Source organism: Heterocephalus glaber, unplaced genomic scaffold, assembly GCF_053883595.1.
Source record: "Heterocephalus glaber isolate CG9 unplaced genomic scaffold, H.glaber_assembly_v1.0 deba00000937, whole genome shotgun sequence".
Lineage (NCBI taxonomy): Eukaryota > Metazoa > Chordata > Mammalia > Rodentia > Bathyergidae > Heterocephalus > Heterocephalus glaber.
The window spans coordinates 7,169,717-7,192,464 of NW_028258173.1; the positions used below are offsets into that span (position 1 = coordinate 7,169,717).

Below are 22,748 nucleotides of genomic sequence, written 5' to 3' on the forward strand. Positions count from 1 at the left end.
GGTCCCGCGGCGAGAAAGAGGGCTCAGGAAGTGGAAGTGTTTGTTACCAAGTGCCGGAGTTGAGCCAGGCGGGGCGGGGCCCAGAGCGAGTTCCAGGTATTGAGCAGGGTTCACAGACCGCAGTCCGGTTTACCAGCTGTGACCAGGGTTGATAGGAGGCATAGGACCCTCACGTCTTAAAGCCTTTAGCCAAAGCCTGGTGTACAGCTCCGTTTGACTGTAGCGACTGTTACCAGGGAAACCGCCCCCGCACTGGGGGCCTCGAGGGCCGGCAGTCTTAAGAACTGCACCGAGGTCCTCCTTGGACACAACGCAGTTGTTTGAATAACAATGTTTCCGTTTGTGGAGTCACTTTGTGCTGTCCCAGTACCTGAGTATTGGGCGCGGGCTCTGATCCCTGCTGGGAAGGCGAGTGGGCTCAGTAGAGAGCCTGAGGGTTCTCAAAGCCCACGCTGGACTGGACACCTAGGGCACTGGCGTCAGCGTTTGGTTAGGGAGGTGCGGTGAGGCGAAGCAGAAAGTCAGGTAATCAATCTCAGGGTACACTCCCCCAGGAAAGGAGCCCTGGATTTTTTCAACAGGGAAAGAAAAATGACTAGGAAGGTAAGATAAGCATTGTAGCTCTCTTGCCAGATATCTCAGAGGGGGGCGGTCACTTAAGGGCGAGGTGACCCTTTGAAGACACTGAAGAATGAAGATCCAAGGGTTCTGGCAGTCAAGGACAGTTGCCCCAACATGCAGTAACAACCCCTTTAACATGATCCCTCCTCCCATGCCCACTTCAAACAAACAGTGGACAGGGTGTACTTTCCAAAATACTGCAATTTAATTTTGAAAAACACAAATGGTAGAAGCCCAGAGCTGCCTATGTGCCCCTATCTTTTGCAACCTGCCCTGGTCCCAGAGGAGACCTGCAAGATCAGGCCTCTCCCTGCTCCACCTGGGAGATCCTAGGGAGAGTTTTGTTATCTTCCTTATCTGCCCAAGTGAGAGCTCAGAGACCAAGATTCCTGCCTTTAAAGCAAATGCAGTAGCCTCATAGGTGCCTTGAGTCCTTTCCTATCCTTTCTCAGCCCCTGGGCTGCAGGGCTGGAGGTGCCTCAAGGTCATGACCTGCACGTCTTGGGTTCACTTTCAAGGACTGAGATGAGGGCTTTGAGAAAAATGTGACCCTTGGCCTACACAGACTCTTTCTGGCCCCTCTCCTCACCCTAGGCTTGCCCACTTGTTCTTACAATCCTTTGCATTGGTTCACCCAGAAATGGATGACTCCACTCCCTAACTCCTGTCTCAGCAGGAGTGGAAATAAAGTAGTTTTGGCCCTGGTGTCTGAGAAGTTAAAGCAAAGGGCAAGGTAGTCAGATTGGAGGAAGAGCTTGGGTTTAGGGAGATAGACTTGGGGGCAGGTTTGCTCAGTTCTGCCTCCCACTTGCTCCAGGATCCAGGAGTTTCTCTTTATCTGGCTCTTAACACAGGGGAGCTAAGCACCTCTGCTCCTTGAAGTAGCCGTGCGGTTGCTCACCCTCCAAAGTATTGGAAAGGAAGAGAAATTTTTTCCTAGCTCTGACCTCAGGTGTCTAGGGACACGCGAAGAGAGGCAGAGAAGACAGGGATTCAGGGAGGGGTTCCTCGGATCTGAGGTCTAGGAGCCAATGTTTCCAGGTGCCCCAGGGAGCTTGTGTGCTGGAGGGGAGGGGTTGCACCTCCAGGAAGGGCTCAGGAAGGCCAGAGGTAGCCGGAGGACAGACCCTAGTCTCTACTACCCCTGCTGTCCGTCCCAGGAAGCAGGCCCTTTTGGTCTAGATCCCAGTGCAACTTACTGGGGAAGAGTGTTCCCTGGGGAGCTGGAAGACATGAAAGCCAGGGCTGTTTAGCCTTTCCAGGTGAAGGGAGGATGGCGATGGAGTCACTAGCAGCTCTCTCAGGGGCCACAGAGTCCCCTGACACCAAGCTGGGGCAATGCCAGCCTTGTTGCTAGGAGGGAGGCCAAGCCTCTCAGGTCCTAGTCCTAAATTCCAGAAGGCAAAAGGACTACCAGGTCTCTATCTCAGTTTTCTGGGCATCCTGTTGCCTTTTTCTTTTTCTTTTTGGTATTATGTTTCATTAAGATAAAGTGCAAGTATTTTACCCTCCCCCAGGATACAGGAAGCTACAGGAAAGAGGGTGGGACCTAAAATACAGCTGCCTGGGGGAAAGGGCTGTGTACTGGACCTCCCAACTCTCTCCCCATTGGCTCAGCCGCCCAGAATAAACCAGTGTAGGGAAGACAGCTATGTCCTGAGGGCCTCTGGGACTGCTTCTCAGCCCCTTGGAAGTCACACAAAGGAGCAACAGCTGGGCCGTTTCTTCTGGGACTCCACATAATCTCGGATCTGGAAGCTGGGCTCATTAGCCTGCCGCCCTGCCCGATGTTTCAGCTCCCTAGAAGAGGAGGCGCAGAGGGCTGGGTAGGGTGTGCTGCGCTGAGCATTCCCACCCCCATTGCCAGGGCTGGGGACAAACAAGAAGCTAAGAATGCAGAATGCATGTGGGCCTAGGGGCTGGACCAGGAGCTTGGACCCACTGGGTTCCCTGCCCTGCTCGGTCCCCTTCCCTGCTCAGCGCTCACTTGGCAATGGCCAGGAAGGCTAACTCCACGTTCATGCCGGTCTTGGCGCTGGTCTCCATGAAGGGAACGCCGTATTCCTGCCCGAGAGAGAGCGTCCTCAGGGCCAGCCTCTGGCTGCCCCGCCCCTTATCCCGCCCTACTGGGAGTCACTTACCCTGGCCAGAGTCTCTCCGTCCTCCGAACGGATCACCCTCTCGCTGCTCACATCCGCCTGTCAAGCCCATGTGGGTCACTCTGGGGAGGGGACCCTTGACCCCAGCTGGCGGTCTTTTGCCCCGGGAGCATGTACTGCCTGCCCTCTGCTGGTGGCCTGAGGGACTGCTGACAGGTGTGATTGGCTAGGGGCCAGGATGTCTCCCTGTTTTAGGTAGGTAACTCTTGTTGGCCAAGGTGTGGTGACCTACCTGTAGGGACGGGGGTGGTGACAGTACTAGCCCCTGACCCCACTCCCTATGATCTAAGGTGGGCCGGCACTGGGGGAACCCTCCCAGGCAGCAGCTTGGGGTTTCTCTGGGCGGGGCTATTTCCAAAGCTTTAAGAGGGCTCTGGGAGAGCATGTGTCTGACTCCCGAAGTGGAGACCAGGGGGTCCTCTATGAAAGGACGTCTAACTATTCTTGGCTGAGCCTGATGCCTAGGCAATGGGAGAGGAGGGGCAGGGGGGGCGGACCCTGCCACACAGCCACGCACCTTGTTGCCTAGCAGCACGATCACCACGTCCCTCTGGGCGTATTCATGAATCTCGGTGAGCCAGGCCTGAAGGAGAGACGGAGCTGAGCCAGGCAGAGGCCAGGCCATCCTCCTGGTGTGACCTATGGAGGGTTCTAAGCCCACACAGGGCTCAGTGACCAAAGATACTGTAATCTGATTGGTGATATCTGCCTTGAGCATGGGGTTGGAGGAGGCAGTATGACTGTCCTGGGCATCAAGGGGCCTCCAAAACCTAAAACAATGTTGTGTACAGAGTCAGCGCTTACATTTCTTTATGTATTGTACGGCTAAGAGTTGAACCCAGGCCAAGTGCTCTACTATGGAGCTATATCCCCAGCTCTTTTTGCAATTTGATTTTGAGGTAGAGTCTTGCTAAGTTGCCCCATCTGGGCTGGAACTTGTATCTTTCTGCCTCAGCCTGCCTAGCTGGGATTACAGGCGTAAGATCAGCTTAGTCTTTATATTTAATGAATTAGTGTCTCTATGCTCTAATGGTTTGGTTGTGAGGACACAGACACTCACTGTCTGCTAGAGCTGCAACTAAGGCTGGATGTACACGTAGACTTTCCTGGATGCCCCCCCACCCCAGGTCTCTATGGTTAATTGTCCAGGTTAGTGCTGGGGCTACTCTGAACTCTCTGACATGAAAACACACTCATGAATCATGGTGGCAGCTATGCAGGCAGCATGGGGGCACAATAGCCTGCTTGGATTCCATGGCCATATGACTATCAGATGCCTGGTGACAGCTAGGTGCTCCTTAGCAGGTGGCAGAATACTGTGGTCTGCCCCATTTCCAGGGCAGGAAGCAACCAGCTGGCACAGGCCCTGCCTTAGCTGTTTATGGGCGGGAGGGCATCTGGGGAAGGGGGACCTACCCTGATGTTGTCGAAGGAAGATTTGTTGGTGATGTCATACAGCAGGAGCAAGGCTGGAGGGGGAGAGAGACACAGAGGGGCTCAGAGCAGCAGCATGGGTGCTACAGAGGGGCTGGAGGAGGGGCCGGAGGGCACAGAGCCTTACCCTGGGCATCTCGGTAGTAGGCGTGGGTGACACTGCGGAAGCGCTCCTGCCCTGCGGTGTCCCAGATCTAGGAAGGGATGGAGAAAAGGTCAGAAGGAGGCAGGGCCTAGGGACTGCTGGCAAGAGGGACACACTGAGGGGTGACATGTGTGGGGAGGGGTCTGTTTCCTTCTGTAGGTTCTGCTGGGCATCTTAGGTCTGGTGACGTCCTGGACGGTAGTAGTTAATGGCTTCTCAAACCCACTCAGTGGTGTCTCCTCTTCCCCAGCCTGGGGTAGGGTGACCAGCCTCCTACGTTAACTGATGCCCAGGAGATGGGGAAGAGATGAAGGGAGGAAGGCTACACTCCTCTGAAGAAATTTTGAGCTACCTCTGATAGAAGAGAGGGTGCCTGGGAACTGCTTTTGCTGCAGACATCAAAGAAACAAAAGCTGTTTCCTCTTGTGGGCCCCACAGGAAATGACCCCAGGCTGAGGGCAGGACTGCAGGCCTCCCATGGTTCTTGGTTCAGGGTGAGGAGCAGGCAGACTCCAGCATCCTCCTTCCCCTCCCCAGCCTCCAGGCTCACCTGTAACTTCACCCTTGCACCATCCACCGTCACCACCTTGTTCTGAAAGAGAAAAGGGCAGAGGGTGGGCAGGGCAGGAGAAGCTCTGCCAACATCCTGTCCTGGTCCCTTTCTAGGACTAGAGGCGGTGTGGAGAGCCCCAGCGTGGTCTTCAGCCAGATCACTGCATCGGGGCAGTGGGAGCCCTGTCCCCAGACACCTGCACTGCAGAGTCCTCTTTTCCGGGGGCTCCATCTCCCTTCTCACAACACGGTAGGGCAAGGGAGCCTGAGAACCTGTCTGGCACTGTGCAGGGCTCACCTGGCAGCACAGAGTGGTGCCCCTGTCCCTACTTCAGTCTTCCTCCCCGAGACCTCAGCTCCATGACTGTCACCAAGCCCTTAGAGATGAAATGCCTGAACTGGGCATGGTAGCAGCATGTAATCTGTGATCCCAGCACTCTGGGAGGCTGAGGCAGGAGGATTGAAAGTTTGAGCCCAGCCTGGGCAATTTAGCAAGACTTCATCTCAGAAGAAAAAAAGGGGTGGGGATATAGTTGAGTGCAAAGGCTCTGATTCAATCCCCACTGCTGAGGGAAGAGGGGAGGGAAGGAGGGGAGGGGTCATGGAGAAAGAGAGCAAGAGCACACGGCCCTCCAGCATTCTAGGGCTCTTAGGGGCTAGACCTGCATGGCCACCTTCCCTCCAGCTACCCACAGACCTCTCAGTGCAGCTTCAGCATCTGCCCACTTGGAGGAGGCTCCAAACTTCTGTGTGGACCACCTGCCAGGGTCAGACGGTCCCTAGCCCAGACCCTCTGGTGGGTGGTGCTTAGCAGCTCAGAGGCCACTTGGTAAAGAGGGAGTCCTCAAGGCAGAGGGATGGCCTTGGCCAGCTGCTGTGTCCCCACCTGGCCAGCCCAGTGATGAAGCCTGGTTCGTGGCAACTCCAGGAGACTGACTGATCTTGGAAGCCCAGCCAGTGGGCATGGCTCACAGGGCCATGAGCAAGGGTCCTTTGGGGCTAAGAAACTCAGCTCACACAGTGGGACAGACCTGCTCTGCTCTGGGGCAACCCCCCACCCCCAGCAGCAGAGGACAGGAAGACCTAGTCTTGTTTTTCTTGTCCTGTAGGTGGAAAAGGTGCCAGCCCTGTCCAGACTCCTCCAGCCTGGCCATCTTCATGCTCCCCAGGGGCAGCTGCCCTGGTGCCCTCCAGTCAGTGAGACGGAGGAGTTTTCAGGAGCCAGGAGAGGACAATTCCCCTGAGCCTGAGCTGCCACGGGCTGGCCCAGCTCACTGCTTGGAGGAGGAACCTATAGCCACCTCACCCTGAAGTCTATGCCGACCGTGGCTATGAAGGTCCCGGACAGGAAGGCCCCGTCTTTGAATTGAATCAGGAAACAGGTTTTGCCGACACCCGAGTCTCCCAGAAGCATCACCTAGGAGATGGGGCAGAGGCAGTTAATGGAGACTGGGGGATGCAGGGGGTTCTGGGATTCCAGGGAGAGACAATCTGGAAAGAGGATCAGAGGAGAGGAGAGGCCAGACAGCAAAGGATGCCCACAGCACCTTGTGGCACCTGCCTCTGGGGAGCCTGCTGCTGTCCTCTCCCTGTCTCTCCATGATTCCTGGCTCACCTGACCCTCCTGGCCCTGTCCAATATCCTGGAAGCCCAAGTTGAGACCTCTAAATGTCCTCAGGGGCCCCAGAGAGCCTCATATTTGAATGACTATGGCCACATGTGACTAGCCACATTTATGTGTCACAGCATGCTGCAGGGATTCCCTCCCTTCTGTGTGTTTACCACTCAGGTGTACACGTGTGGGCGGGGCTACAGGGCTGGGAAGGGGAAACAATGCCTTGGCCAGGATGCCCACCCAAGGGAGCCTATCAGGACCCCACGGGGGCAGGGCACTGGCGCTGGCACAGGCATATGCTAAAATTACTGTTGTTTGGGTTTCGTTTTGAGTCACAGCATTTACTTGGAAGTATCTAAAGAGGGATTTTGTTTATAGAAGGGTTGCATGGAGGAGGGAAGGTTGAAATTTGTACTGTGATGGGGAGACTGAAGTTCTTTTGGCAGAAACCTTCCACACACACTCATGGGACAAATGTCACAAATTGACATGGCTGGGTTGCTGCAGGTAAGGAGGGCAGCGGCTCCAGGGAAGGGGTCTGGGGGTGGGCAATGACCTCCCCTTCGCCATCTGCCAGCCTGGTGCTGCTTCTCCAGAGAAAAGGTAGGGATGGGGGAAGCGCCCTTCACTCAGGCACTCCTCAGGCTGGGGGGAGTCCAGACTCAGTTCTGGGTGTTCCCAGTGCCCAGTTAGACTGTTCAGTGGGCCGAGCAGGGAGTAGGTTTGAATGAGTTTTGAGGCTCTGAATCTGACCATGGATCCAGAAGCTTCCCTGCCCCGGGGTGCAGTGTATTGGGATTGGCTAACTTTGTGGAGAGATGGGGGCCGAGCAGAAGCGTGGAAGGCTGTAGTCCTGGCTTATAAATGGCTGCCTGTGTGACTGTAGGAAGATATCCTAGCCTTTCTGCGGCATGGTCTCCACAGTAGATAGAAGGGAAGAGGGACCATTTCCTGGGGGCCATTCTAGAATCTGTCAGTGGCTAGGGCAATGTGGCACAGACCCCTTGGACTCAGAAGAGTGGTCGGGTAGGTACCGCCGGCCTGTGAGCCCCATCTCTCAAAGGAGCTCCCACCAGGCCAGGCTCCTCCCAGACTCTGTCCCCTGGGACAGACCTGGGCAAGGCAGTGGGTGGGGGTGGGGGGAGCCTACGACACCTTACAGATGCTGCCTGGCCAGGGGACAGATGGAGGGATGGGGGATGGGGCCCTCTGGAGCCAGGGAGGGAGGGAGGCAGGGCCACTGCCCGTGTACTTTACACATCACAGCTGCCTCGGGCAAATGATGCAGCCAATCACCCAGCCGGGCTTGTCCACCAAACACAAACAGCTGCTCGGCCTCGACACCTCCTAGGCAAACAGCTCAGCTGGCTTGTAGGGCAAGGAGGTCAGGAGGTCCGCATCAGCCTGGGGGCTGGCCATCAGCAGCTCCCCCTCCTCTGAGAGATCAGGGGCCCATTTCCTGCCACAAACCCACACAGGATGCCTATCTCAATGGCCCTGGGCGGGTGGCTGGTACAGTAGCTTCCCCAGCACTCTGGGGTGGAGGCCCAGTGCTCCCAGTGAGAGTGAGACTTGGTGTGGGAGAGGAGCCAGGGGAAAGAAAGAGGCAGGTGTCCTTCAAGGCCACTCAAGATCCAGCCCCCTCATTTCTCCCTCACCTGGCAGCGGCAGAGTGTGAGCTCTGGGCCTGCTTTTAGCATCTCTTTCAGCATTCCTTTTCTTTTGAGACAGGGTCTCACTATGTAGTTCAGGCTGGCCATGAACGCACTATGTAGCGCAGGCTGCCTCCAACTCCCAGCGGTCCTCCTGTATCAGCCTCCTGAGCGCTGGGATTACAGGTGTGTGCCACTGCGCCTGGCTTCTTTCAGCATTCTTGTACTTGCTCACTCACTCCAAGGACACATCGTGGGGGAGGCAACCTAGTGACCGTGCTGTCCCCACCTGCTTCCACACAGGGCACCTTGCAGAGCAAACGTGCCCTAGAGAGCAGCCTTACAGCTTTCCCAGGTGGGGCACCTGGTGACTAACTGCTGAGATCTTCCTCAGGTTCTAAACATTCCTGGGGGGCCGGGGATTTAGCTCAGTGGTGCCGCCTCCTGCCTCGCAAGTACAAGGTCCTGAGTTTGATACCCCGTACCAAAAAAAACCCCCCCAAACCCTAAACATTCCTGGGCCTGCAAGCTAGCAACCGCCTCCTGGAAAGAGGGGCTTGTCCTACTGCTGCGGGGGAGGGGTGGCAGTGCCTGGAGCCCTGGCAGGAAAGGGGGTAGGACTTGGAAGCCACCGACTGGGGACCTAAAGAGCTTCAAGCTTAAGGCCTTGACTGAAGAAGATAGCCTAGCTAAAGAAGGGTGCTAACCAGGAGCTGTCCCGCAGACAGGCGGCATCCTTTCTGGGTCTCCAAGGGTCCCCCATCTCCTGGCTTTTCCTAGCCTGTGCCCAGGAGGGCAATGAGCTTCACCTTTACCAAAAGCCATGGAGTTCCCGAGGCCTTTGTTGGCCAAAGCGTGGCAGAAGAAAATGGGCTGGGGTCTGCGGGGGGGAAGTTAGTCGATCGTCCTTTCCCTGTGGCCGCCCAGCCAGCCCATATCCCTGGAGGCTGAGCTGGGGCCCGGGCTCTATCTTGATCCTTCCTCCCTCCTCTGGGGGACCAGGCTGCCTGGGGATCGGCTGAGTCCCATCTGGATGCAGCCAGAGAGGGGCGTGGGCCGGAGAGGGTGCAGGGAGGGGTGCCCGTCAGAACCGGCAAGGAGACCCCAGCGCTGGGCGCAGCGCCCACCCACCTTGCCCGTGAGATCGTAGCTCGGACTGCAGGGCGGGGAGTGCAGGGAGGCCTCGCCATCTCCGGCGGCAGCGGCGGCGGGCGTGCAGGTCATCGCTCAGGACTAGAGGTGAGCGGGGCCGGCGGGCGAGCGACGGAGAGCGCGAGCCGCCCCGCCCAGGCTCCACCCACTCCTTCCTCCCCGCCACCCACCCGCAGGACCCCGATTGGCTCCTCCCTTCATCCCGCTACCGCCCCGACGGCTCGGGCCGCAGCTTCTGTCCGGCCGGGGCGCACGGGAGCGCGGGGTCTGCATCCGAGGCGCGGCCAGGCCGTCTGAGCAACACTGGGCCGGACTTCATGCTCTTAGGGCACCGGCCAAATCCAGCCCAGGAACCGTACCCCGAGGTCGCCAACCGTGCAGTTAGGGCCCGCGGGTTTACGCAGCGGCCCGGGAGACCCCGCCAGCTGCAGTAAAAGGTCGGGCCTTGGAGGCGCGCCGGGTTCCCGCTGCCGCTGTTCAGCGCGGCCGGCAGGTGGCGCCCGAGCTCCGGCTAAGCTGCGGGCCACAGTTAGCTGCGGGCGGCGAGGCTGGGGACCTCGCGGGACGCCGTGGGCGGCGATGCCAGTGAGGCGTGCATTCTGCGGATAGCACCGAGGCAGTTTCACTTTTGCTAATGCACCCCAGCCCGAGCTCATCTAAATATAGTTTTGTTTACTGACCGATATTCACCTAGTTGCACGTTTGCGCAGCAGGATTGTGGCGAGGACTTTGACCTTTACTTTAGTATGGATCGTGTCTCACTTTCCCCTGCGTTGTTGGGCTGCGCCCAAGGGAAATACTTAGCACGTGGGTTTTGGAGCACATCCTCCCGATTAGGGGTGGGGGTCGCGGCTCCTGAAGGCAGCGCCGGCCTTATTCGCGCGGGGCTCTCAACTTGCCACGGAGAAGGTGCCAGATGAATTAATAGATCTTGTTTTTGGTGGATGCGCGGTACTGGGGATTGAACCCAGGGCATTTGTGCTGAGTTACATCCCCAGACCGTATTTATTTATTTAGAGAGAAGTTCTTGCTGTGTCGCTAAGTTGACCATGCTGGGTTTGAACTTGCAACCCTCCTGCCTCAGCCTCCCTTGAGTGCTGGGATTAAAGGCATGCACCACAGAACCTGGCTAATGCATGTTTGAATGTAGAGTTTACAGTTCATCCTAGGGCCCTGCAGCTCCTGTTGAGGAAGGATAGATTGTCCCTAGTGGGGTTCAGGGCCTTGTGGCCTGGGCCAGCCATTCAGTTGCTCTTTTCCCAACGCACTGGGGGGACCATTTGAGGGGCATATAGGGAGGGGAGGGGGCACTGTGGGGCCCAGGGCGAGGGTGAGGACTCGACACTGACTGTATACACAACCCCACACACACCCGACATACTTGCCATCACAGAAACACATCATATCACTGCACAGATGAACCCCACACCCCACCGTACCCCCATGTGAGTCTCCTGCCAAATAAAACACCTTGTATTACTCCCCCTGTCATCACCCCCAGACCTGCATTGCATGCATACCCCTTGCTACCCCCCAAACACACCCCTGCCCTCCTGTGCCACAGGCCACACCCCACACAGTCACATAGCCCTCCCGGCAGAGTGGGCACTGAGCGGCACATGGCCCCTCATGCTGGGACGAGAAGGCCACCAGCGAGGCCTCCCTGACATCCAGGTGAAGGAGGGAAACCCCAGCGCTGGGGATCGGTGCAGTCAGCAAGTGCGGGGGTCAGGGTGTGGAGGGAGACCAGGCCAGGGCCTGGGAGTAGGGAGAGGCCTGGACTCAGGCTCTGTAAACCGTGGTGCATGGACCACCTGCCTGGGAGCCTGGGTGCTTGGTCCCCAGCCTGGCCCTGCTCAGGCAACTTGTCTGTAGGTGAGCTTGGAGGCTACATTTCAGACACGCCTCCCTGGAGGTCTTTCCTTTCCTTTCTTTTTCCTTTTTCTTTTCTTTTTTGTTATTGAGGATTGAATCCATGACACAGGACTGAGTTTTATCTCCAGTCTTTTTATCTCATTTTAAAATTTTGAAATGGAGTATTACTAAATTGCTAAATTGCCCCACCTGGGCTCAAATTTGTTACCCTCCTGCCTCAGCCTCCCAGAGTGCTGGGATTACAGGTGTGGACTACCAGACCCACCTGCCTTGGAGACATTTATGTACACTTAACAAGTGTTTGAAAATTACCAGCCTAAACTGTGTAGCACCTTGACCAGCACATGAAAAATAGAGGCTTTTTGGAAGGCAGTAATGAGCCACTGAAGGTTTCAGGTGGGGGATGAGCAGACTGTGACCTTTTCTTTTGAGTCAGAGTCTTGCTAAATTGCCTGAAACTTGTGATTCTCCTACCTCAGTCTCCTGAGTGCTGGGGTTATAAGAGTGTGCCACCATGCCTGGCAGAGCAAGGGTTTTGGAGATGAATTTTACCAACAGGAGACTTTGAGGAATGTTGGGGGAAGAAGTAAAAAGGAGGACCTGACCTAGGGCAGGACAGGGGCTGGGTGGAAGGCTAATGTTTGAACCCCACTGACAGGACCCCAGTAAATCCATCAGCAGGAGTCTGTAGCCAGTGCGACAGAGTTGGTGATGGAGGACTGGGTGAAGACCTGGATTTCATAGGCATCTACAGAAAACCTGTGCAGGGCTTTCTTCCAGAAGATGAAAGGTCTGGAAGTTTCTGGGTAAGGTATGCCCTGGGGAGTCACTCCACTCCCTCTGTGCCCCTGCCCTCCTGCTCAGGCTGCACTTGGCCCCCTGAGCTGGGCTGGTGGGAGCTGCTTTGGTTATTGTTACACCAGAGGTCTAGATACAGCTAGGCACAGACCCAAGGCACTTGCAAATTGCCAGCTCTGTGCTGTATTTAAAATCTCTGTGTGAGGGCTAAGAGACAACCTACAATGTGGGAAAAATATTTTAGCAGCTGTACCTGAGACAAAGGTCTACTATCTAGAATATATAAAGAACTGAAAAAAGGCAGACCCTCCAAATTCAAAGACCCAATTCAAAAATGGGCATCTGAAATGAACAGATATTTCTCAGACAAAGAAGTAAAAGCAGCAAATAAATATTTGAAAAAATGTTCAACATCACTGGTCATTTGAGAGACAGCAGATGAAAACAACACTGAGATTCCACCTCACCCCAGAAAGAATGGCTGCTATCATGAAATCAACAAATAACAAATTCTGGCAGGGGTGTGGGGAGAAAGGAACCCTTCTCCATTGTGGGTGGGAGTGCAGACTGGTGAAACCACTGTGGAAATCAGTATGGAGATACCTCAAGGAACTAGGGCTAGAGGTCCCATTTGACCCAGCTATTCCTCTGCTGGGGATCTTCCCCAAAGAATTAAAAGAATCATACCACAGTGATATATGTGCACCCATGTTCATAGCAGCACAATTTGTAATAGCTAAAACTTGGAAGCAGCCCAAGTGCCCGTCAACTGGAAACTGGATAAAGAAGATGTGGTTTTTTTTTTTTTTAATAAAATGGAGTACTACTCAGCCATAAAGAATGAGAAACTAGAGACATTTATAGCTAAATGGATGCATATTGAGGCCATACTCTTAAGTGAAATAAATAGGACATGTGTAAATACCGAATAGTTTCTCTAGTGTGAGAAACTGAAAGTGTGAATAAGCATTAAAATGAATAATTCATAATTTGAAATAGGAAAAGGTCCAAAGGTGTAGGAGTGGTGGGAGGGGAAAGGGAAGAAGGGAAAGGAAAAATTATGAGAAAAGAAAAAAAAAATGGAAACAAAATCTATGTAAATAGGGAAGGGTGGAGGGGGTGCAGGGTGCACAGGTAATGGGGAAAAAAATAAGAACTAAGATACATCACGTACAGGTACAAGCACCCAATGATAAATGTAAATGCATTGTATACCTAAAATGTACCAATAAAAGAATAAAAACAAAATCTCTGTGTGAGCTGGGTGTGGTAGTGCAACCCTGAAAGTCTAGCTACTTGGAAGACCAAGGCAGGAGGACTTCGAGTTTGAGGCCAGCATTGGCGAGACCCCGTCCAAATCAAACCAAAACAGACCAAACCAGACCAAACCAAATCCCTGCCTGTGAATGACAGATTGATAAGCAAGAGTCTTGTAGCCTGGTTGTGTGGGAGCCCTAGACTGTGGATATTTGAAGGGATCCCAATGTCATCCAGCCTTGTTGCTCAGCAGGACATGGGAGACTCACTGCTGTGAGGACCGGGTGTTCTGAATGGCAGGATGGGCTAAAAGGAAAGGAGGGTCCCTAGCACTGGGCAGAGGGACAGGAAAGGAGCCTAGGGGTACAGACACTGTTGTAGCCAGAGCTGGAGCTTTCTGTATGTGGGTGAGGGCTGTGGCTGGGCCTGCTGTGTGTCCTCCATGGGGTTCCTGACACACACTGTTACACAGCCTGCCACAGCCAGTGTGTGGGGTCCCCATGGATTTGTTTCACAGCTGTGGGCAGGCTTACACCTGTTTGTGGCCCTGGTCATGCCCTTGATCCGGTGTTGTCAGGCTCAGGCCTCACTCAACATAAGCCGCCAATTGTCAGGAGACTGGAAGAAGAGTCAGGAAGGCCATCCCAAGGACACCGGGGTGTCCCTGTCCTGGCTCAGGCTGCTTCGGACCCTCGATCCGATCACACACTCTCCTCTTTCTCATAGGAGCTTTGGCTCAGTTTTCTTTCCAAACTAGTGGCAGAATTCAGAGCTCTCACCCCTGCAGTCTGTGGAGTTCACAGACACACCCGTGTCTCTGGCCTCCCAGATAGGCAAAGGGACAGGAGACGGGGTGGGACTGTGAGGGCAGACTGGTTGAGGCCTGGGCTGGGAGGCCCCTGGCACCAGGACATCCTGTTCACTTCCCCGCAGCCCGGTCCAAGGCCTCAGGGATTCCTTGGCGGCTTGGGCCTCCTGGAACTAACCTCCGCCCTGTCCTGCCAGGCCTCAGCGTGTCCCAGTCTCCAGGGTGCTGGGATGCAGCAGTTTCAGGACAGATTCCAGGCCCTGGCTCACACTTACTAACAGTCTACACGAGGCCCAGTGCAGCCTGGACCCTTGTCTCCCTCACTGTGACTCAAGGGACAAGTCTATTTTCTGCTTTTCCCTCTTTCTTCCCATCAGTGTGGCATGCTGTGTCCCATCCCCAAGGGTGACCTCGAAGGCCCCATGCTCTGATTTGTCCCACAGATTCGCTCACAAATACCCACGCTGTCCAAGAAATAATGTCTGCTCTTCTCTCTCTCTCTTTTGTTTTTCTGAGATACTAGGATTCCATGGACCCAGCATCGTGAGAGAGGAGCGAACCCCCTTCCCCCATCTCCTTCTGGAACTCCCATGGGGTAACCATAGCTAGAAGCGGAAAGCAAAGGGGTGTCTTGATAGATTGCTCTGGTCAGCCACCTGGCCAAGAAGAATCTGGAGAGACACAGAAATGACAAAACTAGAAGCAAACTCAGCACTGTCACTTGTGTCCTCAGGAGTTGGCAGGCCAAAGATTAAAGTCTGGATTTTGGGGGCCGGGGATTTAGCTCAGTGGTTTTGATGCTTGCCACGCAAGTGCAAGGACTGAATTCCATCGCTGGTACCAAAAAGAATAAGTCTAGATTTTAGCCCTGCCTCTACCTGGGCATAGGATAGCGGCAGCTTCGATTAGGGTGATTAGGGTGCACTCCTATATTCCCCCAGGCACAGCCTTCTGTGCACTCCCCCCTTCATTGTGCCTGCAGCTTCCTTTGGGTTCCCTTGAATTCCAGTAATCTTTGGGCTTGAAGTGGAATGCACTCCCCTCCCTCCACACCACCCAGGGTGCTGCCCGCCCCCCCACCGGTTGCTAGCACCTGCCTGCACCTCAGAAAATAGTCTTTTCATCCGGCTTCCTTGAATGGCCCCACTGCAGAGCCCACCTATTCTGCTGGTGCCCAGGTAGAGACACGCGGGAGCCCCAAAGTGCCAGTGAGTGCTTACTGTGAATCCAATGCCCACAGTGGCTGAGAAGGAGCCCGGAATGAACTTGCCCTGGTCGAATTGAACCAGCAGAGATGTCTTCCCCACGCCACTGTCACCCACCAGGATGGTCTGGAAGGGAGCAACAGGAAGGGGAGTGAGGACTGTGGCTGGCTTGGCCCTCGAAATGCAGTTGTGGCTGTAAGAGCCAGTTCTTTCTAAACACACACACAGGCTCAAAGGCCCACATGGACCCACACGCATGCACAGATGCCCAGTCAGAGATGCCAGCCCCAACTCTTGACTTTCTACTGAAGTCACCGAAAAGCCGCAGAGCCATAGAGAAAATCTTCTAACCAAAGTTAGTGAGCATCTGAGTGACACCGAGAATGGGCCCTTCAGACTCCTAACCCCAGCTGACCCGCGGTCCCTGCCATGTGCCAAAATCCACCATTGCTGTGTCTGCAGAGGGGCCGTGCTTCCCGTGGGGAATTCCCAAGCAGAGGCAGAGTGTGGCAGGGACACTGAGGCAGAGCTGTCCTGGGGGACATGGGGCTCCTCTCCTGGCTGAGGATCCTCCCAGGTGGTATCTGACTTGCACTGTGGTCTGGGTCCCTTGGCCTCGCTGCTCTTACTTCATCCCTCTCATAGGTAATTTCTTTAATAAAATCTGTATCCATTCGCTTCACTTTTGACATCTTCTCCTTGGAAGACCAGAATGAACAGGATGTCCATGGATCTCGTGTATGTGCTGGCCAAAACAGCCGGTCTACGGAATCAAACAAAACCAAGATGTCTGGTGTGTGCTTGAGCCTGGAACACGGCTTGGAGAGGACAACATTTCAAAGAGAAATGGCTTTCGGGGAAGAGGAGAAAGGGCGACTTTGGGATGTCTGTACTGGGAGCAGTGAGGGGTGAGAATTAGCCCGGAAACTCAGGTGACATAATGAAAAGAAAATCCTGAGCAACAGAGAGAAGATATCTGTGCATTCAGGGGCTGCACCTGTCTGCCCTCTGTGAAGGGGTGAGCAAGTAAATGGCTTGGTTTCCAGGTGGGCAGTGGCCACTTTCCAAAGACAAGCATTGGAGGTCACTGGAAAGGCTGAGGAGGTGCAAACGTTAGTTGGATTCGTCAAGACGTAAAAGCATAAAGACTGTCAGGGCCTCTTTGGGTCAAGCCCATGGGCCCCAGCCGCTGTTGGGCTCTGAGTGTGGCATTGTAAAGAGTTGGTATTAGAACAGGTTGAACATAAGCTTGTCCATGATGTTGACTTTGGCCATTCTCCAACTGTACCATCCCTACCACCTGAACCAAATTGTTTGCTTTCATTTCCTCCTGGGCTACAGAGAACCACTGTATCTTATGAACAGTGGCTTTATTCATTTACATCTCAAATCTAACTTTTTTTTTTTTGGTACCGGGGATCGAACTCGGGACCTTACACTCGATAGGCAGGTGGTGGCACCACTGAGCTAAATCCTCAGTCCTCAAATCTAACTTCTTTAGGCTGTAAGAAGTACTTCCTAGAGAGAATATTTCAGAAGGTGAGGAATAAATCATGCATACTTACCTCATTCACTTCCTAAAGGGTATAGCAGATTCTTTCCCTTTACGCTTTTCCCTTTCAGGGTGAAGAATTCCCATCCCTTTCTGTGCTCATCATAGGAAATAGTCCCATCTGGGGAACTTTGCTGGCTCAGTGGGACTGGTCTAGGGGCCCAGGGGTGTGGACAAGGTTCGCTTCAGCACTTTAGATCCTACAGAGGGCGGGGCAGGATGATGCTTTCATTATTGGTTTTTCTGGCAGTGTTAGGAATCTATTGGCATTGATCCCAGCAGGTTTTTTTTTTTTTCTTTCTTTCTTTTTTTGGTCTGGGCCATCATGGAGAATTCAGAGCTGGTCAAATTATAAGCACCGCTAAATTATTTCCCCCCTAAATCCAAGACCTCCTGTTTTGTCTTCAGATTTTTCACTGTGCTTTCTCTCTTCCAGCTCATTTAAGAACATTTAATTGATTAATTAAAAGTTAATCATGGTTCTGACCATGTCAGCATCTCTGGGTCAGCATCATGAAGACTTGTGATTTGTAAAAGTGTCCCTGTTTGCTCTGCTTAAGTTCTTTTGCTTATGTCTGTGTTTGTGCACTTCCACTGTCAAAGGGGATTTGAGGTCATTCAAACTAAAACCCACTTTTACAAGACAAAGCCAAAGAGAGGGTGTCAGAAAGTGTGGAAAAGAAAGAGGGGCATGTGGTGTGGGGTCAGGTACGTCTCCCACCCACAGCGAGGTTGCTTATCTACGGTGTTTGAGCATTATGTTTGAGTCTAGGTTTCCTGGCAGCCAAAACAAAATGGGGAATTAGATGGTGTCTGTGACACTTGTACCACAAAGAATGCCTGCATTCTTTTGACGGTGTTCTCCTGACATGCCATCCTAAGAGGAATCAATTACATGGACTCCTGTATAAGGGACCTCAAGTAACAAAATGGGCAATTGCCTTTTTGGAGCAGATGCAAAGCTTTTCCTACAGCTGTTCTATCAACCATTGATAAAAGCAGGGGCCTCACGGTACATTGTCCTTCAGTGGAAGGCTTTTCTTAGGAGCCAGGCTAGTGCTAAGTGCATTGCTTTCTAGCATTTGGAAAACCTTGATGAACGGGTGATTCCCATGGCCCCTAAAGTGATTCAGAGTGACATTCTTAACCAGGCAGGAAATTCAGATATCATCAAGAAAAACATAAGTAGATCTGCTGGATAGAAATAAAAATCTTGGGACCAGGGATTTAGCTCAGTGGTTCTGCTGCCTGCCTCACAAGTGCAAGGTCCTGAGTTTGATTCCCAGTACCTCCCCCCACCAAAAAAATCTTGTAGTGGACAGATGATATTAGAAACAAAATTAAATGAGAAATGACATAGAAAAAACAGTTGGAAGACATGTAACAATGTAACAAAGTGTTAATATCTCTCACAAGAAGAAAACCTCAACAGAAAATGAACAAAAGATGAATAGGTATATTTTCTATGTGTGTATCTCTGATTGTCAACCTGGCTGGGCTCTGGACCTAGCTGTGCAATCCAACACTAATATTGATGCTGCTGTGGAGGTATTTTGTTGATGTGGTAAACATCTACAAAGAAGATCTTAAGTCTTCAATAATCTGGATGGTCCTTACCTGGTTACCTGAAAAGACTTTAAGAATGAAACTGAAGTTTTCCAGAGGAAGAAGAAGTTCTGCCTCAAGACTGCGGCATCTGCTCCCATTGGAGAGTTTCTAGCCGCCTGGCTTTCCTTCTAGAGTTTGGACTTGGCCCGACTTGACCGTAGTGTAAGCCAATTCCTTGGCAACAAATCAGTCTCTTCCCTCATTATCTGTCCGCCAGTCCGCCAGGCTATCATCTATCTATCTATCTATCTATCTATCTATCTATCTATCTATTTCCTACTATTTGTATTTCATTGGAGAACCCTTGCAGATACAGATACAAACAGGAAATTCATGGTTTTGGAGGATGGCTGGAAGTCCAAGCTCTTCTGCAGAGAGCCCTCCTTCTCGCTATATCCTTAAGTGGTAGAAGGGCCAAGGCGGTGCTTCTACAAGAGCACTTGCCTCATTCTCCAGGGCTCCACCCTTATGACCTAGTCACCCCCAAAGGCCCAAACCTCTTAATACCATCACATTGGCCATTACGTTTCAGCATATGAATTTTAGGGGAACACAATGTAGAATATGGTGGTTTTGATGGGAGTTTGATGATGGTCAATATTGGCATAGTTTTGGGGAGCAGGTACTCATGTGTATCCCATTAGTGGGAATGTGCAGCTTTTCTGGAGAGCAATTAACAATATCTATCAGAGTCAGTAATGAAAATTCCTTTGCCTTTCCTAGCAAAAGTCCACTCAGATATTTGCTGTAGGGCTGGGGATTTAGCTCAGTGGTGGCACCACCTGCCTTGCAAGTGCAAGGTCCTGAGTTTGATCCCCAGTACCAAAAAAAAAAAAAAAAGAAAGACTATTCACTGTAACACTCATAAAAGCAAATAATCCAAGTAGGGATTAGAGGAAAAAACTCTAGAATATGCATACCGTGCCGTACTGTGGAAATTACAAAAGGACAGGGTAGCTGTGTCTGTGACATTTGGGAGAAACATGTCATTCAGTGATGGAGGTTGGAGCAGGATGATGTGCTAGTACCTTGTTTGGGTAAATATGGTGTAGTCTGTACAAACGTTTTTCATAGTGGTCTTAGAGACCAGTAAGAGTTAACTTGATGCTCTGGAGTGATAGGTGGTTAATACAGAGATTTTTATTTTATCTGTTTCTATTTTTTAAAAAGTCACTTGCTTGTATTGCTCTTTTTTTTGTTTTTTTTTTGGTACCGGGGCGGGGGATCAAACTCAGGACCTTGTGCTTGAGAGGCAGGCGCAGTGCCACTGAGCTAAATCCCCGGCCCTCTCAACATGTATTACTTTTGTAATTGGAAAAATGCCTGGGGAAGCATGTTGTGCCAGGACAACACCAGAAGAAGCAAAGAGGAATGCCAATGTGAACCTAACTCCTGCTGAACAAATGCTTGTTTTATTTTTCCAAATAAAGCTAGCCCATTAATTGATGCTTTACAAAAAGATCAGGCTTTCTAGGCAGATGGAGCCTGAATCACAGTTACTCCACTTTGCCAATGTTGGCAAGTATTATACACCTTAGGTAGGAGAGGAGCTGTGGCAAAAATGACAGATCCTCTGTCCTGAAAACCAAGAGCACTTTTACTTTCTCATCCTTGCAGCCTTAACTCACTGTCTTATCCCTTCAGGCTGCTATAATAAAAGACCATAGACTGGATGGGTTATCGGCAACAGAAAGAAACTGATTTTGCGCCGCCATCCTGGAAGCTGGAAGTCCGTGCTCTTTTGCAGAAGGGCTCCACTCCCATGACTATGTTCTCCCAAAGGCCCCACCTTTTACCACTGGATGTTACGTTTCAGCATATGAGCTTTAGGGGGACACAAAATTCAGACCATAGCACCCACTTTTGGAGACCTATGTTTTCCTAAGAAATAAGCTTTGCCTCTGCCTTAGTTTCTGGACAAGAATTTGTCTGAGACCCAGTTTCCCATTCCATACCCTGCAGGATAGGGGCATTAGATTTGGAAAGTGTTCAAGATTGGTGTTACTAGTTACTGGCCTTGTTAAATCAGTTCCCAGTACTTTAATTGGGGGGAACTTGTTTTGTAAACAGTGTGGGTGTGGACACCCTGATGATCACTGGTTCCAGGATTCTCTATCTCATTAACTTATGTATTATTATTTTTTGCAGTACCAAGGATTGAACCCAGGACCTTTACACGAAGCTACCTTCCCCTCCTTTTGAAACAGGGTCTTGCTAAGTCACTAAGTTGTCCAGGCTGGGCTTGAATTTGCAATCCCAGAGTGGTGGGATTACAGACATGTGCCACCATGGCCGGCTTTCTATCTTATTAACTTCTTGATGCCACATTCCTTCACTGTCAGCACCAAATAGGATCAAAGTGCCCCCTTCTCTTTCTCCTTCTTTCTATTTCCTCCCTTACCCTCTGTCCACCAGAAGGCAGCAGGATATGCTTACATGGGCCAGACCTGGGTTTGAATCCTGTCTCTGCCATTCACTAGGTGACCTTAGATAACTTACTTGTCCTGTGGCAGGTTTTTTTAAGCTCACAAATGGGAATAACATCACCTTTCCTCTAGATTTGTAATGAGGATTCAATGTGGTAAGCATGTAAAATACAGAACACAGCACAAGTGGGTAGAAAAGATGACGTGCAACTGTGCCCAAGGGGGAACTAAGAAATTTGGGAGTGGTTGATGATGATAGTTATGATGTGTGACTGATTCTTAGGTGTAGTAGAGTAACTCAGCAAATGTACAAGACTGGGAGCAGAATGACAATGTAGTAAATTTAGTGCCTTTGTGTATTCATTCTCTCTCAGTATTTATTGAGCACCTGCTATGTGCCAGGTGTGGTTCTACTTATTGTCAACACAGTTCTCATGGACTGCTATTCCAAGAGTGGGAGAGACCCCAACCAAACAGCCCTTTCCATACAAAAGCTTCTCTGCCTATTGTAATGTCTTCTGTTTAGGTGTACCCCTAAAGCCTCATGCGGTCATGGGTGGGGCTATTTTGGGTCTAGAGAGTGTGATTGGAATTGATTCATGGTGTAGTGCTAGGCTGAAGGGTGCTAGGATTAAGGGTGGGGTGTGAGTGCTTCCTGGCCTAAGTAGTTTCAATAAGATAAAAGGAGCAGGGGCCGGGGATTTAGCTCAGTGGTTTCGCTACCTGCTGCGCAGATGCAAGGACCCAAGTTCGATCCCTGGTACCAAAAAAAAAAAGATAAAAGGAGCAGAAAGACTTGTTGCTTTTGCTACTTTGTGTGTGCCATGTTGTTTCTCCTCTGTGATGCCTGTTTGCCATCCACCCTGCCTTGGAGCCAGCGGGTTATGGACTAAAACCTCTACAAACTGTGAGCCAAATAAACTTTTCCTCTTTTAACTTTGGGTGTCGGGTATTTTGTCTCATCAACAAGAAAAGTAACTAAGACCCCTATAAAGTTGGGTAGTTTGCGAATCTAACTGACCAAGAGGAGTATAGGATTGCAGTCCCTGGATGTAGAACCACCAGATAGAAGTGTGCAGTGGCTCTCCAAAACTCTAGAACCAAACACAAGCTGTTTGTTTCTTTCTTAGTGATATTTATTTTATAGGCAATGTTTCTCCAAAGTTGACAATGTTGTGTGCAATGGAAATCTGTTGAGCACTGAGTGATATAAGCTTATACAACATATCTGATTTCTGGAACTAACCATACATTTTTACAGGAAGAGATAAAAGATGGGTGAAATATAAACCTGGATGTTAAAAATGATCATCTCAAAATGGTGAGATAAAAGGCAATTGAATCCCTCCCTCCCTCCCTCTGCCTCTCCTTTCTTCCCTCTCTCCCTTCCTCCTTCCACTTCTCCCTTCCTTCCTTCCTTCTTTCTCCCTTCTTCCCTCCCTTTCTTCCTCTTCTCCTTCACCAAGCTAGGAGGGGCCGTAGTACAGTGTTTTGCAGGAAAGAGACAGGAGGAGGGCTTGGAGTGTGCAGAAGCTGGGCACAGCTAAAGCTGTAGACTGGAAGGGCAGCTCTAGTTTCCATGGGGTCTTAGTTTTCTACAGCCACAGCACTGCTGCAGCAAACTGCCCAGAAGGCAGTGGCACACAAGTATAAGCCAGTAACTTAGTCCAGGTGGCTGCTCTGGCGTTAGCAGAGTTCCCTCACATGTTTGGGTCCTTTAGTTGGTGGTGGGGACAGCTTGGCTCTGTTCCTGTGTCCCTGATGTCCATTCAGCAGGCTGCCTGGCTGTTCTCCTGGCAGAAGCAGAGGTGGAAGACAGCAGGAAACAATGTGGGAGCCTCCACTGGCTGGGGCTGGGGCCTGATGCATCCTCACCTCTACTTCCTCGT

General features: G+C 51.8%; 1 protein-coding gene across 4 annotated transcripts in view; it reads right to left on the minus strand.

Annotated features, from left to right (window-relative positions):
* Positions 1-29: 29 nt before the first annotated feature.
* The window catches only part of Rab37 (RAB37, member RAS oncogene family), a 58,750-nt gene continuing 36,031 nt past the window's right edge, over positions 30-22,748 (minus strand). The window contains exons 2-10 of one of the 4 annotated variants that reach the window (XM_087208537.1): positions 15,289-15,399; positions 6,218-6,328; positions 4,910-4,951; positions 4,342-4,408; positions 4,197-4,249; positions 3,298-3,363; positions 2,763-2,819; positions 2,609-2,685; positions 30-2,421 (exon numbers count right to left, since the gene is read on the minus strand). In XM_087208537.1, the coding sequence (XP_087064663.1) occupies positions 2,316-2,421; positions 2,609-2,685; positions 2,763-2,819; positions 3,298-3,363; positions 4,197-4,249; positions 4,342-4,408; positions 4,910-4,951; positions 6,218-6,328; positions 15,289-15,399 (690 nt within the window). In that variant the 3' untranslated portion in view covers positions 30-2,315. Of the gene's footprint in view, positions 2,422-2,608; positions 2,686-2,762; positions 2,820-3,297; positions 3,364-4,196; positions 4,250-4,341; positions 4,409-4,909; positions 4,952-6,217; positions 6,329-9,309; positions 9,478-15,288; positions 15,400-22,748 lie in introns of those variants that run through there. The other 3 variants (XM_013078240.3, XM_004860594.3, XM_021241004.2) reach the window with 3 other exon arrangements.